At 45.1% G+C, this 13776-nt stretch overlaps 2 protein-coding genes across 3 annotated transcripts in view; one reads left to right on the plus strand and one right to left on the minus strand.

Moving 5' to 3' along the window:
- CCNE2 (cyclin E2) lies at positions 1-10032 on the plus strand. Of its 2 annotated transcripts, none has more exons than XM_065753338.1 (11): positions 1-66; positions 156-267; positions 445-504; positions 1559-1710; positions 3709-3844; positions 5456-5602; positions 6689-6784; positions 7037-7171; positions 7887-7998; positions 8207-8361; positions 8696-10032. In XM_065753338.1, the coding sequence occupies exons 1-11, from the start codon at positions 53-55 to the stop codon at positions 8795-8797; spliced, it is 1221 nt and encodes a 406-aa protein (XP_065609410.1). In that variant the 5' UTR covers positions 1-52; the 3' UTR covers positions 8798-10032. The 2 variants fall into 2 exon arrangements, with proteins under 2 accessions (XP_065609410.1, XP_065609411.1); XM_065753339.1 differs by having other exon boundaries at positions 448-504.
- Positions 9958-13776, minus strand: part of INTS8 (integrator complex subunit 8) — a 20033-nt gene continuing 16214 nt past the window's right edge. The window contains exons 21-27 of the mRNA XM_065753336.1: positions 13603-13721; positions 12057-12160; positions 11471-11521; positions 10779-10852; positions 10626-10690; positions 10481-10524; positions 9958-10210 (exon numbers count right to left, since the gene is read on the minus strand). Coding sequence (XP_065609408.1) covers positions 10094-10210; positions 10481-10524; positions 10626-10690; positions 10779-10852; positions 11471-11521; positions 12057-12160; positions 13603-13721 — 574 coding nt within the window. The 3' untranslated portion in view covers positions 9958-10093. The remainder of the gene's footprint in view (positions 10211-10480; positions 10525-10625; positions 10691-10778; positions 10853-11470; positions 11522-12056; positions 12161-13602; positions 13722-13776) is intronic.

The raw sequence follows: 13776 nt of genomic DNA on the forward strand, positions 1-13776 counted from the left end.
TAACTCAGCTGTTATTCCTTTGGTCCAGGTAAAGAAATCTTTCCGCCTGAAGATGTCAAGACGCAGGTAAGCTGTCAGCATTGTGATAGACCAACGTGCCCTTTGCTTATCTCCTGGCTGCTGTGCCCTTAACAGAGTGTCTGTGCCCCTTGCAGCAGCCGACTGCAGGCCAAGCAGCAGCAGCCTCCGCTGCCCTGTCAAGAAGAGACTCCACGTGAGCTGCAGGCAGCAGAGCATCTCCAGACCAGGAAAAGGAGAACAGCAGAGGTGATGCATTTGGATGATTCAAACTTTAATATTGCACGTTATTCTGTTTGCTGGGATGGGAGAAAGCTTCCCTCTGCAGAGCTAGAAAATGGGGCAGGAGTAGCAACAGCTTGCTGTACCTTTAGAGAGGAGCGTGCTGGTCATTGTCAGCCTACTAATGTGCAGTTTTCTTTTCAGCAGGAGATTAAGAAGAAAGAAGATGGGAAAATTGCTAAAAAACATCAATATGAAATTAAGGTAACTTGGTCCTTAATGCTGGTTCAGACTAGCTGAGGTTAAGACTGGGAGCTGTAAAGTCATGCGTTCCATGCTGGAAAAGGGGAAACTTCTTTCAGATGTGGACAGTATGTGAGCTCTGCACCTTAGCATCCCTTCATGCACGTACACATTTATTTATTCTTCTTTTACAAAGAATTTGTGATCTAAATTCACTCCTAGTGCTTCTAGTACTTCTATCTGGCCAAGTAGGTTTTGAGGTTTTGTTCACTAAGAAAACTGTATGCACTTTACTTTGAGAAGAAGTGCTGTAGGAAATGTTCCCATGTTTGAAGGCAGGTGTTGTTATTCTTTGTGAAAGGGGTCTCCCTGATTCCACAGGCCATAATTCAAGCTCAGTTGTCACCATTTTGAAGGCTGTCAGCCATAATGGCACTGCTTTACGTGCTTGATCAATACAGGAAAGGAGGTATTGTGTACAACCAAATAAATAATGCTGAAACAAGTTACAGACTTAGCTGAAGTAACCTAGAATTCTTTCTCCTGAAGCTTTCTGCACGAAAGGACTTCAGACTCCTCTCCTTTGAAGTCATTGCATACTTGGCGTTGGCAAGCTGAGAGATAGTTCACAGCTGCTGCTTGCTGGGGGTATCTAGCTTTGGAGCTGAGACGAGTGGCTCCTCCCTGGAGTACTTGGAAGATAACAAGTTGCTGAACTTTCCCTAAGACAGTAGAACCTCCACCCTCTCCTTTCTTTTCCCTCTGCATAGATAAGTCGATAGGACCAGCAACCTAATGTCCTGTTTCTTTGTAGCAGTGAAAACCTATTCTGTATGCACTGTAAGTGGATACAGTGGATAGGCTGCATGTGGATTCATCACCCCAGGGCAGTTTTCTTCTGAGCTTGGTTTTGTCAAGTTTGTTTCTTTGTATGTGTTCCACCTCTTGGCTACAAAAGGTTTTGTCCAAAGAACTTAATGCACACTGCATACGTTGTTATTACTGCAGTCTGCATCTTGCCTCTCCTGCTGCCACAGTAAACCCGTGTTCAGAAGACAACTTGTTTGTGTTGCAGAGTTGTTGGCCGCCCACAATAACAGGAGGCATCTCGCCTTGCATCATCATTGAAACGCCTCACAAGGAATCAGTAACCACTGACTTCTCGAGATTCAAAAAATACAGGTTCAGAAACCTCTTCATAAATCCGTCCCCTCTGCCTGAGCTCACGTAAGTTGACCAGATGCAGCAGGTGCTGTCTATCACATGTGCTGTAGTAGTAGCTGGTATTGAATTGAGCTTGTGTAATAGTGGGCAGTGCTCTACTTGTCTCTTCATCCCGCAGTCAGTTCAGTATCCAGAAGAACATTCATCCTGTTGTGTTTTCTTTCCCGCACTCATAAATGTACTGCACAGAGCACTTTTGCCATCCCTTTGTAACTCAGCACTGATGCTGTCAGTGGCTAAAGGGGTGCAGTGGCTAAAACTCACCTTCCACCAGCCCTATTGGAACTGAGCAACCAACATAGTGGCAAAATACTGAACAAAGTTTAAGAACTTAAAAGTAGAAGTACACAAACCCACTGCACTGGTAGCAGCGTACTTGGTGCAGTCACAGTTCCAGTCTTCTAGTTCAGTGAACAGTATTGGAGAAGTTACATATATGTTGTGAAGGCGTTGCTGAAGAGGAAAGGTAATAGCTCAGTAGAGCTGAGTTTCTCTTGTATAACGTTTGTTAGCATGTTGTTGTAAACATCTGTTAGTATACTACAAGTGTAAGTTTGCAAACAGGTAGGTTAGCTGAGTGGGTAGAAGTTCAGAACTGAAAAATCCTTGGATGTTTGGATATGTTAGGGAAATGTGCTGCTGCTGTTTGTACCAGCCCAGCATGAATGGAAAAGCACGCTGCAGTGTGTCATGGAGAGCTACTGCTCAAGTGAATGGGGGGAGAACCAAACACAAAAGGCTAAAATGAGATGAGACTGTGAAGCAGTTCCTTAAGAGAACCTGTCTAGTTCTGCCATATTTTCACGCTATGATCAAAACTCGAACTGGGAGATGCTGCATAGTGGGTGCACTTTGCCTCAGCCCCATGTCTTCAACTGAGCTTCAAGCTCAGCTTCTCAGTATTGCTCCTGTGCCCACTGCATATGGCTGAACTGTGATTTTAAAGAGCACTATGCTCTTATCTATATTTGGCAAATCCCATTTCTATAAGTGTTGGGAAGTTTAGCATGCTGAAAGGTTCTGCTGTCCTCCCTTAGCAAGTTGTGAGGAACTGCTGGAGCCCAGAGATACATTCAGAGTTTTCCACACAGAGCATTTAACCCTTGATGTTCACCTCTTGTCAGTCAGTATCTGGTAAAGCCGAGCTCTGCTTTTCCTGGTTAGCCAAATGTGAGGATCTCTTGCTCTCTCTTACTCTGCCTTATGGAGACAGTGGGGAGGGACTGATCTGACTTGAAGTTTTAAGCAGTGGTGGTGATGAGGTCTGTTTAAGTTCTCTTCATTCTTCCTTGGGGAAAGGTATATAACTCCAAAAACTTCAGGGAAAATTTGACCTTATGTTGGTTACTCTGCTGTCCTCCTTAATAACTGTAGGGTGAGAAATGGAAAAAAAAACCAAACCATGTGAATTCATAAGAACAGTAGTTCCAAATTACAACCAAATATTTGTTGCATAGGCATTTTCTCACCAAGTAGGCTGGCCTGCTGATAAGTCAGTAGTAAACTACAATGTGATATTTGTTGCAGTAGCACATTTCTGAGCCTTGAAGTAGGTTAGTCATGCTGTAAGTCACTCATTGGTCCCTTTCCCTTTTCTAAACATCAAACTAAAATGGGCAACTGTGTGTGCATAGTGTTTCCTGGGAAGTGGTGTTTCTCTGTTCTGTGCGTTTTCTGCCTTGCCTTTTGGGCAGCCAAGCTTAAAGTGGCTGAGCTACGTGTGCCAATGGCCCCCTTCAGCAGAATGGGAATCCCTTAGTGGTTGTGTGTGCAGCTTCAGGATGTGCATGCTCCGTGTTGTTGGCTGTTCTGTAACACTGGACTTGCTGATGATCCTGACGAGCTGCTGCTGCGATGGTTACATGCCCAAAGTATGCCTGCATTTTCTAATTACTGTAAGGATCTTTTTGTGGGCTGAATATTTACAGTGAATGACATTTTTGTACTCCCCTTCATGAAGGTGTATGCGTACTTACAGTGATGTGTAACTTTATCCCATAGCTGGGGCAATTCCAAAGATGTCTGGCTCAACATCCTGAAGAAGGAGAACCGATACGCTCACTGCAAGCACTTCACATCGCTACACTCAAGCTTGCAGCCACACATGAGGTCCATACTGTTGGACTGGCTTCTGGAGGTGTGTGCTTTGTGTTGCTTGGCACCGTGTTAGCCCTGTGAGGCAGGGAGATGAAAATGGAGCTGTTACGGAAGAGGTTTGATAGCAAAATGTACAGTGAATGCCTTAACGAGGTTGCAGGTTGCTACTTCTGATCCATTGGGTAAAGTGCTCTCAGTGCACCCTGTCAGGAGGCAGTGAGCCTTCCAAGAGGGGGCAGTGAGCAATAGTCCTGAATGTTTGTTCTTGCTATATAACTGCACTGGAAAGGGGCAAATGTGGTTCTGAGGCACCTGTAGTGGGGTAGCTGTAAGCAGGGTGCTTCGGAGTTCAGCTATGTTCGCAGATGGAGCTCTGTAGGCAGCTGCATTTGTATTGAGGACTTGAATTGTCACCCTGGCTGCACCAAGAGCCTTCAGCTGTTTGCCTCTCATGCTGCTTTTTTCTGACTTATTAGTAAATATTTAGTTACATCTTATGAAGAGAGAGTGTAGTGGCTAGCATCTGAAGGCTCGTGATGTAGATGCGTCCTTGTTTGAAGTAGGAATGATATATTTGCAATCCTTTCCAGTCTAATTCCTGTACTTCAGACTCTTCCAGCTGTCAAACAAAATGGAGGCAGTTGCTCTAGCAGCCAACCCTACGTGAAGGAGTACTAGTGTTGTAAATAGAGCTATGTTCAGGAGTAGTTTCCAAGAACACTCTGTATTGCAGAATATTCGGTCGCCTCTGCCAAAAGCAACCTTTGGCTCACGTAGCTCTTGCTCCCCAGCAGGAGGGGTGTTGCAGGTTCGTCAGTTCTGTGATGCCAAGTCCTCCAAGGAAGCAGATGTGGCAGTGGCACTCGCTGCCTGGCCGAGCAGCACTAAGAGGGCAAGTGGGGGATGTGCAGCTTTTAGATACGGTGTGAATACAGAAGCAATGCCAGTTGTGTGTTTCACTAATTCCTATAACAGGTAGTTGGCGTATCACCCTGGATTGGGTGTGATTTTCTATTTCATTCTTGAACTGCTGAGAAATTATCCATTAAAAAAGCGTTCACATTGACCTTATTACCATTCTCTGCCTCAGTGTTTCTATGTGCCACTGTAAAATCAGCTGGAATTCTCCAGTAGTTCCTAACATCCACTGTCTTCTGTAACATCACTTTGGAGATAACAGAACCTGACCACCTTAAGTATTGCTTATGCTTGGCCAATATATGCTTACAGAAATCGTACCATTTTTTCATGGCATGCACCTTTTTTGTTCTGAACCTTGCTTGCAGCAGCAGTTAATCATTTTGTAGTAGCACTTCAGTTGGTGAATATTTATTAGTTCTCCTCTTAAAAAGAAAAAAAAAGCATTCCTGCCAGTTGTATTTGCATTTTCAAATGTCAGGAAGAGATGTGATCCACGAACAGGCTTATCAACCTTCTTGTGAAACAGGTGGGGGTGGTGATTATATATACACCTATATATATATATATATATATCGCTGCCCCCACCCTGACAACTTCCTCCTGAAACCTCTAGGTTAGTGATAGCCCATATATGAAAAAGATAAATGTGTGTACTGTGTTTGTCTGGAATACTCCAATGCATGTACATGAGTTTTATTATAAAGATTGATTTATTTTCCATTTGTTGTAGGTATGTGAGGTGTATGCACTGCACAGGGAAACCTTCTACCTAGCTCAAGACTTCTTTGATAGATTCATGTTGACACAGAAGAACATTAACAAGAGCATGCTTCAGCTGATAGGAATTACTTCACTATTCATTGCCTCCAAGCTTGAGGTAAGCAGCTCTTTTACAGGGAAGAGAGGTTATGTTTGGAGTAACTAAGTAGTGGTATTTATTTCTGGTGTCTGAAACTCTTGAACTTGACGTGTGTACAACACTGAAGGTCAGAAGGGAATGTTTTCTCTTTGGTTGTGTGGATGTGAACCTCTTGGAGTGTAGTTTTTGCAGTCCTTCTCAGCAGCAGGGGGGAGACCACCTGCACTTCAGAGTAATGCAGATATCCAGGGGCAGTTTTGTGCTGCTCTGTTTTTTTCCAAACATAGACGGGTTGGCAAACAGTCTCAGGGATGGGTGTGGGACTTTTAACAGCCTGTAACAGCTGATGTCCTGCTAAACCCATTTAGGGGAAGCTCTCCATTTCAGAGATAATGCAATCAGTTCAACAGTGACGATGCTGTTATGTTGCCTGCTACAGCTGTGAGCGCAGCCCAGTTTCTGTACATCTCCTGGAAACACTGTAGCACGTGGTAGGCTGAACTGAGGGGCAAATTTGGGATGTTAAGATTTGGTGCTTGGAAACTCCCCTGAACAAACTGCTGTTTGCAAAGCGAGGCGGTGAGCTGCAAGCTGTTCTGGCAGGTACCTCTACACCTACCCATGTGTGGCTAAGATGGGCACGAGTGGGTTGGCTGCATTCTTAACTGTCAGTACGCCATGGATTCTGCCAGCTGTGTTGGCAGTGGGACTTCTTGGTCTTTGTGGCCACATCAGCCGTTGTGCCTCACCTGCTGCATCACTGAGTGTTCTCTAACAGTGCTGTGCTCCGTAAGTGGGATGGCTCTCATCTCTTTTTATTTACAGCAGATGGGATGGCTGAATAGGAAGCAGTTTTAATGAAAGGCTGCTCTGATCATTCTGTCAGCATTTATTTTCCCCCCGAGCTAAGAAGGTGGCAGTAGATCTTCATGTTATACAGCAGACAGCACAGAACCAACTTGTTTTGAGCATCTCCTGTTGTGCAAGTTTCAAGTCACTCCATGCAGTGAGAAAAAACAGCTCTACTGTAAAAAAAGTTAACATTTCCATATGCTCTGAAAAGTATTTCTCTTCTAATCTATTTTTTCCTCCCTCCTTTTAAAGGAAATCTACGCTCCAAAAATACAGGAATTTGCTTATGTCACTGATGGTGCTTGCAGTGAAGATGATATTGTAAGAATGGAACTTATTATGTTAAAGGTAATCGCTTTGTCTATGCAAGGCCCAGTCGAAAGCTTACTCCAGGTGAATGCTGTGCTTTAATGGCACTGTATTCAACAGAAGGAATGTGATCTAAAGTGTGTATGACCTCAAGTGTCTTTTGGGAATCTGCACAATAAACTGAGTGAACTCAGAAGGGGATGTGGGGGAGGGGAGGAAGGGAGGGATATCAGAGCCCAGAGCAGTCTTTGTATGGTTGAAGGTGCTTACGTGTTTGTTTAATGCTTCCAGGCTTTAAAATGGGAACTCTGTCCTGTGACAATCATCTCTTGGCTGAACCTCTATCTTCAAGTGGATGCTCTGAAGGATGTTCCGAAAGTGCTTCTACCTCAGTATTCTCAGGAAAAATTCATTCAGATAGCACAGGTAGCTAACCGACTGCTGCTCTTAGAGTCGTTAGGGCTGACCTTGTACCCCCAGAAGCCACTCAAGGAGACTTTCTTGTTTCACCTCACCTGTTACTCTGTTAATGAATATGCAGCTTTGACACTGCCAGGCAGCTTGGTGGAGGCTCAGAGGAGCAGCAGTCCATCTCCCTGCTCGAAGATGTTCACATTTCTGAGTGCTCAAGATTGCTGCTCACTGCAGTGCTGTGCAAACAGAGGCAGAGGGCCCAGGCAGCTGCTCTCCCTGTATTAGCTGTGTTCCTGCCCTGGAATGCAGGATGAGCAGTATTTTCACTCTGCTTTGGAACTGCCCCGGTTCCATTTCCATGTGCACGAGTCCAGCCTCGGAGATGCTCACCAAAGAGTAAATCAAGCTAATTAATTTGCTGAGCTGTTCTGTGATTTTTTTTTTTTTAATTTAAGATAATCCCTTCCTGCAGCTCTGCCCAGGGCTTGAAGGTGTACTTAAATTTGTGTGAGCACGCTGTCTTGCACGTTGCTGGTTTGTAAGTGTGAGCCCTGCTTTCACTGCAGTCAGAACTAGAAGTAACAGATGTGTGCAGTTGGTTCTAAAAAGCACAGCTGTGCTGCAGGGCATAAACTGAGTGTAGATACAGTGGTTTCTGGGATCACATTATACCAGTGCATCTTCTTGAAATTTCTAACACTTGCATCCTCAATTCTTATTTCCTCAGCTCTTAGACCTGTGTATCCTGGATGTGAACTCTTTAGACTTCCAGTACAGAACACTAGCTGCTGCTGCACTCTGCCACTATACCTCAATTGAAGTAGTTAAGAAAGCTTCAGGTAAGAAGTGCTGATGTATCTGGATCCTGCTGGGCAGAGAACTGCTCCCTGCCTGACACTGCATACAGGTCAACGACTGCAAAGGCACTGTGGGGATGCTGACAGTTGGTTCTGGGAGGGTGAGGTCTTATCTACAGCATCTTCTAGGAATTCTAGCTTAGTACAACTCCTTCAGGGTTTCCAAATGTATCACTGTTTTGTCCTGCAGGCTTAGACTGGGACAGCATTTCAGAATGCGTGGAGTGGATGGTTCCTTTTGTGAACGTGGCGAGAAAAGTCTCTGTGAAACTGAAGAATTTCAAGAAGGTTGCAGTAGAAGACTGCCACAATATCCAAACACACACAAACTACTTGGACATGCTGGTAGGTGGCTTGCAGAGCTGTGCTGTACGCAGCCCTTCTCCTGAGGTGCCAAAGGCTCTCCAGGCAGCTGCCCCTGAACGCAGGGGCTCAGCGTGCCTCACCTTGTGCTTCTGCCTTGCTGGATGTAAGCTGCATGTGCTCTCATGAGCTGTGAGCAAAAGGCTGGGTGAGAATTACTGGTGAAACGTTTAAAAGATGGCATTCTTTGCTGTGAAATGGCTCCCTGCACTACCTGAATGATAGTAGCAGTAAGAGGAAAAACCTGCCCAATGCCAGTAAAGCTACAACAGAGCTGTGCGTGCTTCTAATTGTTTTCTTCACCCCCCCTACACAGGAAGAAGTTAATAGTGGAGTGACATCTACTGCCCCAGGTCAGTTATCACCAGTGTCAACAGTAGGAATAATAACTCCTCCCAAAAGTACAGAGAAGAAATGAAATATGGACAGCAATCTGAAGGAACAGTTTCAGAAACTAAACTAGGTGCTCCAGAAGAAGGCCACACTAAGGGTGACTCACTTTAATGCTCTTTACTGCTGTTCAAGACTGGAGCAGTAAGGGATGCATCAAACAGAGCAGCAGATGGAAATCCATAGCAGCATCTTCCTTGAGACTTGATTGAAGAATTCAGACCAAGCATCCCTCCCTGTGTCATCACAGCAGTGTGGACTACTCACGTCCTTTCTCAAATAGGACTTATGTAATTGAACTCTCTGACATTCCTAACTTATGAATTTCAGGAATATGTTTTGTAATGGCTGAGTGGCAGGGTTTGTCCACTCAAGTTACGTGTCAGTGTGCTTTAATGTGGGATAGCCATAACCCAAGACTTTGGTGCCAGCATGTATGCATTACCTCTTCTTGACCTTTCTTTTCTCTAGGAGCTTACTGCCTGTAAGTTAGTCAGCTTACGAGCTCAGGTGCAGTATTACAGAGGCCAGTGAGTAAACAGTTTACATTTCTGAAACCACTGTGCCCTCATATTACAGCAGGCCCAGCCCTGTTTCAAATCTTAGCTTCAGGTCAGTATCACTTGCTTAGGGCTGCCCTAGGCTTAAGTTCCCACGGATCACTGACTTCAGCTAAGAGTACAAACAGAACAATGCTGCTGAAGTAATCTTAACTGGATACAGTATAGTCTTGGAAGGAAGGAGTTCTATTTTTAACAGATAAAAACATAATAAGCAACTGGCTTTTCTTCCTCCCCTTTCCTGGGTTCTCTACGACCACTCAAATCCTGCCAACAGTGTTAAGCAGCAACTGTGTTCTTGAACAGCATTAACTACTGTGTTTGTGGAATATTCACTACCTCTGGATATGAGGTGCTCCTCCTGAAGAGACAGTACAGGGAAAGCTGGAGTGTGGTCCCTCTCCCTCTGTCAAGATGCTTCCAGCTGCAGAAGCACATAGGGCCAGTCCCAGCATTGAGCAGCACAAGGAGCTGCACAACAGCAGCAACTCATTAAACTCAGCCTCTTCTCAGCCACCTTTGCAAACTTGAATTCAGGGCTTCTTCAGACAGTCCATTCTTGAGGTACCTGAAGTTATTGTTTTAGGCCTTCTGTACAGTTTGTAAAGATAAGGTGTTTTATTATAATATTTCATCTATTTCTATAAGAAAGATACCAGACTGTAAATGTTGTATAAAAAATTAAATGAATTTTAAAAATAAAAAGTCTCAAAAGAGTTTTTCTGTCCTTTTTCATACATTTTATGGTAGTCCTGATCATTAGCCTAGAAATAAAGCTTTGCCATTGCTTGAAGAAACTTCTTTTTCCTCCTCTGTGCAGCGAGCTGCAGCACTTCCTCAGGATTACTGGCGTTCAGCTCAGTCTGGCCAATAGCTTTTATCTTAAAAAAAAAAAAGACAGCAGCAGCAACAGTTATTGTACAGAGCCACTCTGTTACAGCTTCAGTGCTAGCTGATGAAACCATGGATGAGCAGATACTCCTCCAGCACACTATGCCCTCTGCCCCTGCACCATGAGATTACACACTTAGCCCAGCATGCAGACCCTGTGAAGTACCATTACAGTTGGAAGTGGCAGCTACATTCAGGAGCTGCCCCATGGAGAAAAGCAGCACTCCCCAGTGCCCCCGAAGCACTCCACGTTAACTCACCGCTATCTGCCTCTTGTCTGTCTCACCTCTCTTGTGGTGGAGATCTAACAGTGAGCTAAGGAAAGCACAAGTATAGAGAACTACTCGCTTTCTCCAGCCACAAGCACCCAGCCTAAGCACCAGCAGCACTCTGCTGAAAGGATACATGTCAAATACTCCAAGATGGTGACATCCCAGATGTATTCATAGTACGAATCCATGGCATCGTGACTGAAAGAAAACATGGATGTTTAAAGAAGTAATGTCTGTATGCCAACGTGTTACTAATCTAACCTGTAAGTTTTACTGTAATAATCACCTGTTTTGTTCCTGCAGTGCCTTGAATGCTGTCTTATAGTCTACTTCTCTGAGGAACTGGCACAAAATAGCCACCTATAAAACAGAAAGACAGGCTCAGGTGTCTCACAGCCTTAGCTCCCACTCACAGGAGTATGCCACAAGATGCAGTGACCCCACCAGCCTCCAGGCCCAGGCAAGAGCTCCTTCCCACACTGAGCAGAGGGGAAAAAAAAACAGGCTTAAAAAAAGACTTTTTCCAGTCAAATTTGAAAGGACGACCCAGCTCTGTTTCTATTTCTGCACTAATCAGGTTGGATAGTAGGAAACAATTTCATCTCCAGAAGAGCAGTGAGGCACTGGCACAGGCTGCCCAGGGAGGTGAGGGAGACACTGTCCCTGGAGGTGTTCAAGAGACGTGGAGATACAGCACCAAGGGACGAGGTTACTGGGCACGGTGGGGATGGGCTGATGACTGCAATAGATGACTTTAGTGGCATTTCCAACCTCAATCATTCTATGATCATTTCTAAGCATGTGCTTATTTACTTGTTAACTTTGGTCCTTAAACATCCTACAGGCAATGGTAATTACTGCAGACTGCATCTGCAAGGAAAGTTGGATTCCATCTTGTTTTTAGGAAGCTGCCCCCTCATTTTTGCATTCAAAACATTCACAGACACCATCCCCTTAGGGCCACGCTTGGGCTCTTACCTGGGTGTGACAGTTGAGTAAGGAGCAACATTTTATCATTCTCTTTATCACCTGTAGAATGGAGAAATAAAGTTTTCAGGCTGTTAGCACTGGAACATCCACAGCAACAGATCTCTTGTTTTTCAAATCTAAGGGATGAACTGAGTATCTGCCTTCTTCTAAACCCTTCCCCAGTCCTTGAGTTTGGGCACACTCCAGCACACAGCTGAGCTCTGCAGAGCTCTCAGAGCACAGAGCAAAGCACTGCACTTGTGGTAGGGGGGCAGGGCTGCTGTGAAGCAAGCAACAGCACTGGGGCACGAGGTCCCCAGCAGGAGCTCTGGACCACTGCAGCCTGGCACAGGGCATGGCTTAGATTGGGCTGTGAAGGGTCAAAGAAAGAGCCTGATGTGCTCGCTTCCCATACGCACAGAAGCACACAAATAGAAGCAATAGAGCAGGGTACGAAACTAACCTCCTGCCCTGGACACAGACAAGATTTCCCACCACCTTCTGAAACACAGCAAATTTACACCTACAGAGGATGAGAATGTTGAATCCATCCCATCATTGTACACTTAAATTCCATTCCAACACTGTGACCCACCTGGTCTGTGAACACATCAGGTGGGACCATCTTATTGAAGAAATCGGAGCACACAGCTCCTGCCTGCAGGTAATAGTGGAGGGCTGCTGAATACTGATTTGTTGCTGCAGGGGAAAAAGGGCAAAGCAAAGACTTAGAAATCAACTGCTCTGTTTCATTGTATGACACGAATCAGTTGTCTAAAGAATTATTCACTTAGCCAAATTCTATTTAGAAAATGACTTGTATATCAACTGTAAAAAGCACAGACACAGGGGGTAGTCAGGTAGTAAGCATACAATGAGGCAAACTACCAACACAGGCAAAGTTCTGAGCTCTGAGAATTAGTTTTCACTTTTCATGCTTTTGTTCCTAAGCCCAACAGTTTCAGAGCAGCAAAGGAGTTTGCTTCGTGGAGCTCAGCACACGGCTGGCAGGAAGGTTGACATGGCCCAAACACCCCTGCCCTCTCAGGTAGCAGCTTGAGGTACCCCACATAAAACTTTGCTCTCTGGGATGCTGTTCCACTTCATACAAATAGTAAATGCTGCCAGCTTATAACTCTCAATCACTCTCCTATATTTAAAGAGAGGAGCCCTGACCACAGGATTAGAACCCCTTGCCCCACCTCAAGCACCTTCTGGGTAGATGTCTCCCTTTGCAACCACATCAACGCTTCCTGCACTACACATTCCTGCAGGACACAGCCACCCTCCCATTCAAATGAGCTTTGGAAACGTGCATCCTGCCTCCTGTAAAAGACCCAGGCACAGCAAATGGATGGCAGCTGCAAAGCACCCCCTCCCCCCCGCTTTACTGGGGAAAAAGAACTGTCTTCAATGCTAAATTCCACTAGAACAGAATCTATAGGTAACTTAAGCACAAGAAGTACCCAGCTACCTTCAGAGGCAGTTTTAACTTCATCCTTCTCTAGCACATATTTGTCAGGCTGGCTTCTGAAAGCTCATACTTTATAGCGTAAGTAGAGAGAGTGAGGGGCTGATGAAATTTCCAGACTCCAGTGGGGGCAGTGTGTTACCAGCCAGGCTGCACAAGGCTCCCCCAGCAGCTGGAACTGCCACACTCTGGCCTACAACCTGAACTGCTCCACTTCCCAGCTCCATTGGCTGTACCAGCTATGAGCCCCTGGGAGAAGCACTGGGGAAGTGGACTGAGGACAGAAAGACAGGAAAGGGCTTCCCATCACAGCCAGTACCAAACCAGGAGCTCATGTTTCTTTGTTTAGAAATCCTAGATACCGCCTGTGTAAGATACAGATCCTCACTGCTCATCTTCTGCTTCAGTAAAGCTGATCTCCACATTCGAATGCAAACACTGTCCACAAAAATAACATTCCACTCAAGAATCAAGTGCATCCACTAATCAAAGTGAATTTAATGACCACTCAAAGCTTTCCTTACCCTAGGAGCCAGTCCACATGACCCACTGAAAGCTGTCAGCTCAGGCAGCCTCCTAGGCAAAGCCACCTCTACTACTGCCCCAAAGATTCTGAAGTCGCATCACGAAAGCACATGCACAAATAAAAACACATGTTGGTGTTGCTTACCAAAATAAATATCTGCCTGGATAATTAACCAGAAGTGGTTGTTGGAGTTGATGGTCAGCGCATAGTTGACAAGCTCTTTTACTGTAACAGCCACGGCTTCAAAATCCACTGACTGAAGGCTAAAGGGAAAAGAAAGGAGAAAGAATTCTGAGATGATTGTGCAAGGTTGCAGCT

This window comes from Cyrtonyx montezumae, unplaced genomic scaffold (assembly GCF_038088225.1).
Source record: "Cyrtonyx montezumae isolate F1298 unplaced genomic scaffold, pur_monq_1.0 scaffold_8, whole genome shotgun sequence".
NCBI classification, from domain to species: domain Eukaryota; kingdom Metazoa; phylum Chordata; class Aves; order Galliformes; family Odontophoridae; genus Cyrtonyx; species Cyrtonyx montezumae.